Raw genomic sequence first — 10,208 nt, 5'->3', positions numbered from 1 at the left:
TAAAACTTAACGAACAAAAGATAACGGAGTGAACAATAAGGACTAAACATTAAAAGTTTTGAAACCACAGGGACCATCTAAGAGGTTTTTAAACTTAAGTACCATATGTCAGATTTATGAAAAGCATAGGGACCATTTATGAAGTTTTCTCTTATTTTTCCAATGCACATATAACATATTTGACAATAAAATTCTATTAAATTTGATTTAGCATATCGTAATAACATTCTAAGTTATTTTTGATAATTTTAACATATGAGACCTATCTAAGACCATCTCCAAGCCTTAACATTATTTTTTTACACTATACTTATAATTATAGTGTAAACATTAAATTCTTCCAACACATTAGGCCATTACACGATATTTAACACTAAAAAGAATATTCTAAGTATATTCTTCTTTATCTATTTTTTATAACTTTATAAAAACAACCCTTATATTTATTAGGTTTTTATAAACTTGACTAATATACTTTTATTACAAATGCTTAATAAGTTATATTATCAAATATTTATGAACAAAACATTCGTAAATGGTTTTATTAAATATGAAAATACAAATAATGTTATTATATATGATAACACAAATACTGTTATTATATAAACATTATAATTGTTTAGAATAAACAAAAAATAACCAAGTTCAAAGTTAAATAGTATAACACTATATTGATAAATAGTATAACATTATATTTAATGTTACATTATTCATCAACACTACATATAGTGTTAGGTATATGTCACACCCCGGCCGTCAGCGGAAACACCGTGCGGTGTAACGTCATTTCTTGTATCATAGTTATCAACTTCCTGAAAACACATGCATTTTAAAATACGTCTACATAAAGTTGGTGAGTCCACATGTTTTGACTCCATATAGAAATAATACATTTTCCAAGTTCAAAAGTATAGTTTTGAAAGTATCATTTTGACTCTCCAACGTTTTGTATATATATCCTAGGTATAATGGTTTACTTACCAAATAAGTATATACCTATAAGTCTCATATATTATAAATATAAATGTTTGTAATTCCATACAAACGTAGGTTACTACGTATAAATCTTATTTCAATTACGAGTAAAAATGGCTACGTATAAATCTTATTTCAATTCTATACGAGCAAAAACAGCTACGTATAAATCTTATTTCAATTCTATACGAGTATGTAGTATAGGTATAGTTGTCTACTTAATGACTAAGTAGTATACCTACAATTTCCTTGTACTTAGAGTATAAGTGTTTGGGAAACTTATACTTAACATTAATACTTGTATAACGACAAAGTATAATGCTTCTAACAATTTGCTACCATGAGTCTGTAACCGCGGCTGTATGACTAGTTTCAAACCTCTGCTTGATGCTACAAGTTTCGCATCTTAAGATAAGTTCCACACGCTTCATCAACGTCGGAACAATAAACAAATAAAATGAGAGTTCGTCACTCACTTAAGTTTGGTTGTAGCTAGCAACCACGAGTGGGGTTGTCAACCCGTATCTTATTCATACACGACTTCCTCGCTCACACAGGATTAGCGGTTATAGGTCAGAGGATTTTACCTAAGATTTCCAATCTTAGTTGATGAATACAATAACTCATGTAGACTTGTCGAGTTCCGTTAGTTCTAGTAGTAAAATCATATTCGTGTCTAAAACCCTAAGTTATTAGACTAGGCTTTAAACATTACTCCTAATATTTATAATACTTAGGCAGTATAATAGCTATAACTTTGAGTTAAAACCAGGTTTTATCTTAACATAAAACCAACAATAACAACATATAACGTTCCTAGTTTTATCTTGACATAAAACCAATAATAACAACATATAACGTTCCTAGTTTTATCTTGACATAAAACCAACAATAACAACGTACCTATCAATTAACATATAGAACTTCCGAGTACAACTCTGGAACTATATCTCACATAACATATATATAGAATCCTAAGTATAACTCAAGATCTACATTAGTATATTACTATAACAATAGCATGCTAACAAGTTTACGATAGTTATATAGATATAAAATAAATATATCCCGATTAACGAACATACTATCATATTAATATAGTATTAACTTGTATTTAATATTTAGCATGCGCTTTCCCCCGAAAACATTAAAAGTGGGGCCGTGAAACTCACCTTAGTAGCGTGATTTTATGTAATCTAAGCAGAAACGGTCAGCGGTACGAGGTCGTCGGGCTCGAGATGCAAGAGGGCTTCAACAAATGAGAGAAAGGGAAGAAGTTCAGGTGTAGGAATAGCTGAAGTCAGACCTGCTATTTATAGGAAGGTTTTTGGCCTCTCACGTCGTGAGAAACTCCTTGTTCACGTCGTGAGTTTGGAACTTATCTCTTCGTAGACTTGCCATCCGTCTTCTAGCTTCCGAAGGTGGCCATATGACTCCTCACGTCGTGAAATATCATTGTTCACGTCGTGAGCTTAGAGCTTATCCCTTCGTAGCCTCGTCACGCATCTTCTAGGTCCGAAATGTGGCAATTTGACTCCTCATGTCGTGAGTTTCTATGCTCACGTCGTGAGTTCAGTCGGATTATGGTTTCTGACAGCTGTATCTTCGAAAGATCGTAACTTTCGCATACGAACTCCGTTTTTGACGTTCTTTATATCCGCGCGTAGGTATTTACGAGTAATACAACTCTCTTTTAGACTTCAATAGCTAATTCTAAGTCTATTTTAAATTCCTCTTATTATAGAGGTTTATAGTGTTCGGTTATCATAACTTCTTCACGCGAAGTCAGATTCAGACGTTCTCTATATTTTTGGAATCGTATGGACATATACTTTGAGTTGTATCATAAAGAAAGTTCATATGTGTATTAGAATTTATCATGAACTACATAGTAAGTTTATCACATTACATGATTGGCATAATCACATGTGATTATTATTGACCTATTTTGACTAGTGTTACACTATAGTGTAGGATTGAAACATTATAATGTAATTTATAGTGTAAAAAAATGTTTTTTTTAATGTAGGTTGAAGATGCTCTAATTAATTTAGTTTAACAGATAGTTTATTTTTAGCTTATCCAAATTTTATTCTTCTTTATCCAATTTTTATAACTTTATAAAAACAACCCTTATATTTATTAGGTTTTTATAAACTTGACTAATATACTTTTATTACAAATGCTTAATAAGTTATATTATCAAATATTTATGAATAAAACATCCATAAATGATTTTATTAAATATGAAAACACAAATAATGTTATTATATATGATACCATAAATAACGTTATTATATAAACATTATAATTGTTTAAAATAAACAAAACATAACTAAGTTCAAAGTTAAATGGTATAACACTATATTGATAAATACTATAACATTATATTTAGTGTTGATAAATAATATAACATTATATTTAGTGTTACACTATTCATCAACGCTACATATAGTATACGACTGAAACATTATAATGTAATTTATAGTATAAAAGATGTTTTTTTTATGTAGGATTGGAGATGCTCTAACTAATTTAGTTTAACAAATAGTTTATTTTTAGTTTAATAAGTTAGACTTATCATCAACAATTTGGTTTGAATTATTGTCATATAAATAATTTAACCCCATCACTTTGTAACCCATAATATGACCTCATCCTTTAATGCACATTTGTCATTGTATTCAAGCTATAATTTATTATTTTTAAGTTTCTAATTGAATGCAGATACTCATAAAAATGGTAAGAGGGTTGCACATCATATGTTTAATCATCAAAAAGCTTGATATCTCGTTTTCAAAACATTGTTTTAGTCTAAATCTCTTACATTTATTTACTTACCCGTTTTAAAATAGGTATTCTTCTTTAAAGTGTTTCAAAACAACTCCAAAAATTATAAACTTTCTGTATGGATTGGTTGCTTGTTGTTACTTTGATATATCTTAGGTCTTTCTGATTTGAAGCCAATAAAACCGAAGGCTAACCAATATTATAGAATGTGAACCTCAGTTAACACGGTTAAGTGAGAAAAAAATTATAAATTTAAAATACCTAAACAACAATATCAATAATACTAAAGAAATTCCAATAATGAGACAAAAGAAAATAAAAATAAGCAATTGAGATTGTTTTTACAGAAATCCATACAAAGATAAAAAAAAACAAAAAATAAAATAAACATATAATAATAATAATAATAATAATAATAATAATAATAAATTAAAAGTCTTTAAATGACAATTAAATAAAAACATTTATTTTCAGACTGGGTATATATCAAAGGAGACCCTTTTTGAGTTTTTTTTTTTTCATACGCGAAATTACCACATATCTGTTTGTGTTCTCAAACGCCGTCGAGGAAAGCAGAATATCGATCGAAAAATGCAGTCAGCCGAGCAATTGGTACTCGATCTCAGTAGTCCTGATCTTCGCGAAAACGCTCTTCTCGAACTCTCCAAGGTATGTTTACTTTGTGCACTTTCGTTGTGATGGATAACGTGATAATTTTATTCGTTTTTTAGGATTTAGTTAGATTAAGCAGTTTAAGATTATGGTAGAACGTGAAAGCGTAACTGAATTTGTGCCTTTTGAGGCGTATGACTGTGAATTTGATCACTTGCGTTTTTCAATTTGGGAACTGTGTACGCGACCGGAGGGCAAAGGGCTATTGATGGGGAAAGACACTAACAATTTCATTTTCTCGAGAGAATCTTAAATTATATAAAGATAAAGATTAGGCATTGTCTGTGTCTATCTTTATTTGGAATGAATATGAAAGAGATGATGTTAATATTCCTTTCACGAGAGAATCAGCCAGCTTTACAAAATCGCTTGCTATCTACTGTAATGGTCCTCGAAGATTAGGTCTTATGAATATAGGCATGATTTAGCTCATCTGTATGCGATTCTTTTGGTACTGTGGCTGCACTCATTCTGTAATGCTTAATTTCTTTTTTTGCATTTTTGTTTCTTCTTTAGAAGAGAGAGCTATTTCAAGATCTGGCTCCGTTACTGTGGAATTCATTTGGTACCATTGCAGCACTATTACAGGTATGCTGCTCCCGACTGATAAGAGATTTTAACTTCTACTTCTACTTCATAGTTCATATGCAGTATAGATGTTAATGTTGTCTCACAATAGTCCTTAATGTTGTCTCTCATAGGTTTGGTCTCCATACCATGTATGTCTGTTCAATATTTCCTTGTAGTGAATATTTCTCTTGTATGAGTTAAAAGATTCAGTTTCGCTTCAGTTATGTAATTAAATATCCTTTATTTGTTGGTAGTTTCTTTAGGTTGTTTCAGTTGTTGGGAATTTTTTTGTTTTCATTAATAACAAAAGCATATAGATGCACGGGTTTTATAGTCAGCCAAAGCTTATAACATATGGATTCATTTATTTTGTTTGGAAGATCCATGGAATTGATTATATGTTGTCTGGTGTCATGCTTTTTAGCTAATGCCAAGTGTTTGCATGCTTGCAGGAGATAGTTTCAATATATCCCTTTCTATCACCACCCAATCTAACTCCAGCTCAGTCAAATAGAGTCTGCAATGCCCTTGCTCTTCTGCAGGTGCACCTTCTGTTATTCATACTACATCCTTTTTATTTCATTTTCAGTCTTTCAAATCTTGATGCTGTTGGTTGAATGATATTCATTTACTTGTGTCATCTGTATACAGATGATGATGAAAATCATTTTATTATCCAGCAAGAAAATACAGCTAGTGTTAGTCATAATCATAAGTGCTCCTTTTTTGCAGTGTGTAGCTTCACATCCAGACACAAGAATGCTGTTCTTGAATGGTAACTTGTACATCCAACAAATCACCTTTTGCTTTCCATAGAATTTGTGTTTAAAAGTAGTACCACATTGTTTGTAACCCATGAACCAGAAACCAATTTGGACATACTCTTTGTGGGTGCTCACTGCTGAATAATTACATAAGAGGAGAGGATAGAGCGTGTGTGAGAAATGATATTTCCTTTCTTCCTTCCTTTCATCGCTTAAACTGGAAATTTATATTATTCTACTGCTTATTTGGACCAACCAAGTATTGTATATCTGTTTGTTTACTTATCTTTATTAAGAAATTAGTAAAAGTGAATTAGATAGAAATTAGTAAGTTAGTAAAAGTCTAGTAGCCTTTTCTCATATTGTTTCTTGCTTGTCCTTGTAGTTATGTAAGCATATGAAGATGAGTGATAAAATTTGTTGTTTGCAGCTCATATCCCTTTATATTTATACCCTTTTCTCAACACCACAAGCAAATCGAGGCCGTTTGAGTATCTGAGGCTTACTAGCTTGGGTGTCATTGGTGCCCTGGTGAAGGTACTTTGCCTTTTTATGTCAACTTTTTTTTTTTTTTTTTTTTCCTTAGAAACATACTGGCTGGAAGGAAATAAGTGTTTTTAAGATATAAAAATAAATATGATTATTTTATTTATCAGGTTGATGACACAGAAGTTATCAGCTTTCTGCTTTCAACAGAAATAATTCCCCTGTGCCTCCGCACAATGGAAATGGGGAGTGAGTTGTCGAAAACAGTTAAGTGTTGGTTTTTCTCAATTGATTTTTTTGAATTTTTTTTTTATGAAATATGTGTTAAATGAGTGGAATGGAATGGATTGGATTTTAGGTTGCAACGTTTATAGTTCAAAAGATTCTATTGGATGATGTGGGGCTGGACTACATATGCACCACAGCAGAACGCTTCTTTGCAGTGGGTAGAGTTTTGGGGAATATGGTGGCTGCACTTGCTGAGCAGCCCTCTTCACGCCTCTTGAAGCACATTATCCGCTGTTACCTTCGATTGTCAGATAACCCCAGGTTAGCTTCCACTTAACCTCACCTTTTTTTTTTTTTTTTTTTTTTTAATTTATTTAAAACCATTTTGAAATGTTGCATACTGCAGAGCATGTGATGCTTTGAGGAGTTGTCTTCCGGATATGCTGCGAGATGCTACTTTCAGCAGTTGCCTTCGTGTAAGTATACTGTTTGTTATTCTGTTAGTTACATAGAGGTGGCAAAACAACCACCATTTTCCTTCAACTTTAAATATATATTCTAAAATGCATAATATTTTGGCTACTTACTATATTTCAGTTTCATCAATTTTTTCTATGTTAACCTTCTTGATCTACCATACCATAGCATACCAGGCTCCAGAAAGTTTAGTGGCTGTTGATACTAAACTTTGACACTAAAACCACTGCTACTGCTAGCTTTTCATAGACTTTTCTATTCTGACCACACCACTTTAACTTGCAACTTGCAAGCAACCAAAGTAGTTGGCATACAAAAATTTGTTAAACTTGGGAAACTGAAATATTTATATAAAAAGCACTGCCTGCCTTTTATGTATTTTACGGCTTAAAACTATGTTATAATAATGGTAATAATCAAAATCTATGTATTTTAGGTGTATTATACGACCAAAATGTAGCTGCACTTTTTGCTTATTATAGCATCTTACTTTGAGTTTTTTGTTTGTTCTTATTCCAGCATTGTACCCAGTTAGTTAATAAATGGGTTTGTATTTGGATGAGGTGGGTACATATTTTGAAATTGAATGCTGGAGTAGGAAAAATGCTATAAATATGATAATGGAAGTAGATAAATTTGGATGGTTGAGTTTGATTGTTTTAGTTAGTTATGGATGAATTGGGGGAGGGAGAGTCTAAAATAATACGTAAAATATACTAGTACTAGTACTAGTAAATAGTAATTGTGTAGTGATTGATTATGTTTTAAATTATGGTGGTGTGTAATTTTATTTTTAGGAGGATCCGACAACAAGAAGGTGGCTTCAACAGCTGGTTCATAATGTTCAAGGACCACGTGTTGGTGTTGGTCTTCAGGGAGGTGGAGGCTTCGATCACATGCTCTAACTAACTCAACACACACTCCATCAAATATCAATGCTTCTTTCTCTTACAACTCAAACCCCAAAACCCATCGGTAACACCACACCTGTTTTTTTTATTTTCTATTTTCTATTTTCTATTTTCTATTATCATTATTACTTATTACAGATTCCTCTTTTGTGTTCATGTTTAGTTTGTTTATATTTTAACTAGCTAGCTAGCCTGTTTGTGTTTGTGTTTGTGTTTGGGTTGTTGTGTTGTTATTAATTGGTGCTGTTAATCTAGTGAAAAATGTTTAAATGCTACCACGCTCAGTTATTCACTTTCATTTCATGTCTTGTTTGTATATTCAATTAAATTGCTTTTTTTTTTTTTTTTTGGATGAATTTTTCTTTTTCCTTTTTCTTCTTCTATGATCTATCTACAATCACAACCTATGTATTCCTGTTTTGTCGTACACCACTCCATATTTATTAATCATGAATATTATTTTTAAAACACAAATACATACATGAATAAATGTATCGTCATCTTCATCTCTAACACCTGATTAAAAATATATGCCCATAAAATAGTCTTGGTAACTAATTTCATGACTTGGACGCCTCTATGTTTGGTCTCTTCTTAAAATTATAAATCCAAATACAGCTCTAAATTCATGATTTGAAAACCCACAAGCGTCCAAGAACAACGTAACCTCTCTCTCAAAAGCCATTACCTAAAACTATAAGACGACAACATATTGACAGAAATATACAACCAAAACAAGATAATCAAGGAATGAACTGCTACTTCCACAGTTCCAGGCATCGTTTTCCTTAGTTATTACAAAAATGGTTGCTTTGTTATGTCTTCAAAAGATCAAAGAAGATTAAACTTGATAAAGTTTAATAAATTCTGATTAAACTTCATCTCAAACATAACAGCCAACAAGCGATTAAAAGAATGTACCGTGTCAAAGAATATCTAAACTACATCAACAACCATAAAACCTTCCACACTCACTCATTTATTTAAAAGATTATATCAAGGGAAATTGACTAAACTAACCATATTTTTATTCAAATTTAAAGAAAATAACCAAAAAAATGTAGACCACTTTTTCCGGAATGACTCATTCCTGAGTTATCCTTGAAATTTCCGAGTTGTTTTTTTCTTTTTCTTTTTGCACAATTTTTTTCTCAAAAAAACTCTCTACTTATATCCAAAATGCTCATTTCGAAGTATTCAATATCATCGTTTTTCAATAAATGTATGTTTTTTAAGACCTTGTATCGATTATATTCCCCATTTCTATATTTCTTTAACTTTTTTTAAGATTCTAGTAAGAAACGGAATATTTTCTCAAAATTCCGGAATTGGTCATCGGATTTCAAACTTGTTCGCTTGTTGTTGAAATTCAGAGTCTTTTTTTCTCTGGAATCCAAAGTGAGATTTTTTTTTCAGAAAAAATACTTTTTTATGATGTTTGTAATGATCTGGAGTTAACTATTCCGGATTTGTTGGTTATTATTATTTTTAAAAAAGTTATTTTCTCTATTACTAACTTACAATATGATTGGTTTAGTTAATTTCCTACTTATAAGCACGTTTAACATATTAAATATTTATTATATCAAAAAAGTACAGAAAAAGTTGGCCAACTTTTATCCAACTTCTTGAGACGCAATAATTACCTAACTCCTACGCTGATTTTAACTTGCAATGAATATAACGCACAATATGTTGCTCGTTTTAAAAGCCATTCTTGTATCATTATTTTCACATGTAAAATGATGCCAGTAATTGGTTGGCTCACAAGGTCTACATAATCATACAAAACACATTAAACACCCAATACGAGCGTCTTGTTGATTTTGAAGGCCCTGTACGAAAAATAATATTAGACGGCCGTAAACATAATTATTTTTATATATAAGCAAAATTCATTATTACTAAAATAAGTCAATAATTGTTTAAAAAAAAGAACAATAAGATAAACTATAATCGAACATAATAACATGAATCGTGATGGTCTCATAGCATTTTAGAACTAAAATTGTTCACCAACTATTCACAATCAATACTCTCTTATATATTGTTCTCAATAACTATCATTTCCAAGTCATTATGTTTTTCTTGTGACATTGTGGATTGTAAGTACCAATTTACCGACATCAATTTTGAGAAACTTGTTTTTGTAGACGCAACAGTTTCTAGAATAGTGGTCAAGACTCTATATGCATTAATTGCATTAGAAAAAAACCGACTTTTTTCATATATTTTAAACATCGGTTGTGTTGGTAGTTTTACTCGGTAAGAACTCGTCAACCAGCTTTAATTCTAGATAAAGTTAATTGGCGTCAGTATCTAATCGTTCATCATA

General features: G+C 31.1%; 1 protein-coding gene across 1 annotated transcript; it reads left to right on the top strand.

Annotated features, from left to right (window-relative positions):
- The first annotated feature begins 4,275 nt into the window (after nt 1–4,275).
- Nucleotides 4,276–8,076, top strand: LOC145117160 (uncharacterized). Its single transcript, XM_079053464.1, has 9 exons — nt 4,276–4,434; nt 4,954–5,025; nt 5,460–5,549; nt 5,740–5,782; nt 6,202–6,308; nt 6,428–6,523; nt 6,616–6,806; nt 6,892–6,961; nt 7,760–8,076. Exons 1-9 carry the CDS (start codon nt 4,357–4,359, stop codon nt 7,865–7,867), a joined length of 855 nt encoding a protein of 284 aa, XP_078909590.1. The 5' UTR covers nt 4,276–4,356; the 3' UTR covers nt 7,868–8,076.
- Nucleotides 8,077–10,208: the final 2,132 nt, after the last annotated feature.

Source organism: Lactuca virosa, chromosome 5, assembly GCF_052849685.1.
Source record: "Lactuca virosa cultivar CGN04683 chromosome 5, Lactuca_virosa_CGN04683_v6, whole genome shotgun sequence".
NCBI classification, from domain to species: domain Eukaryota; kingdom Viridiplantae; phylum Streptophyta; class Magnoliopsida; order Asterales; family Asteraceae; genus Lactuca; species Lactuca virosa.
The sequence above is the reverse complement of the archived record's forward strand: the minus strand, read 5'-3'. Positions and strand labels throughout refer to the sequence as shown.

Bases quoted from the DNA above. Each gene is read 5' to 3' on its own strand.
- LOC145117160 (XM_079053464.1), top strand. From the start codon at position 4,357: ATGCAGTCAGCCGAGCAATTGGTACTCGATCTCAGTAGTCCTGATCTT. The intron at 5,550-5,739 runs GTGCACCTTCTG...CCTTTTTTGCAG, and splicing joins ATGCCCTTGCTCTTCTGCAG to TGTGTAGCTTCACATCCAGA. The intron at 5,783-6,201 runs GTAACTTGTACA...TGTTGTTTGCAG, and splicing joins AAGAATGCTGTTCTTGAATG to CTCATATCCCTTTATATTTA.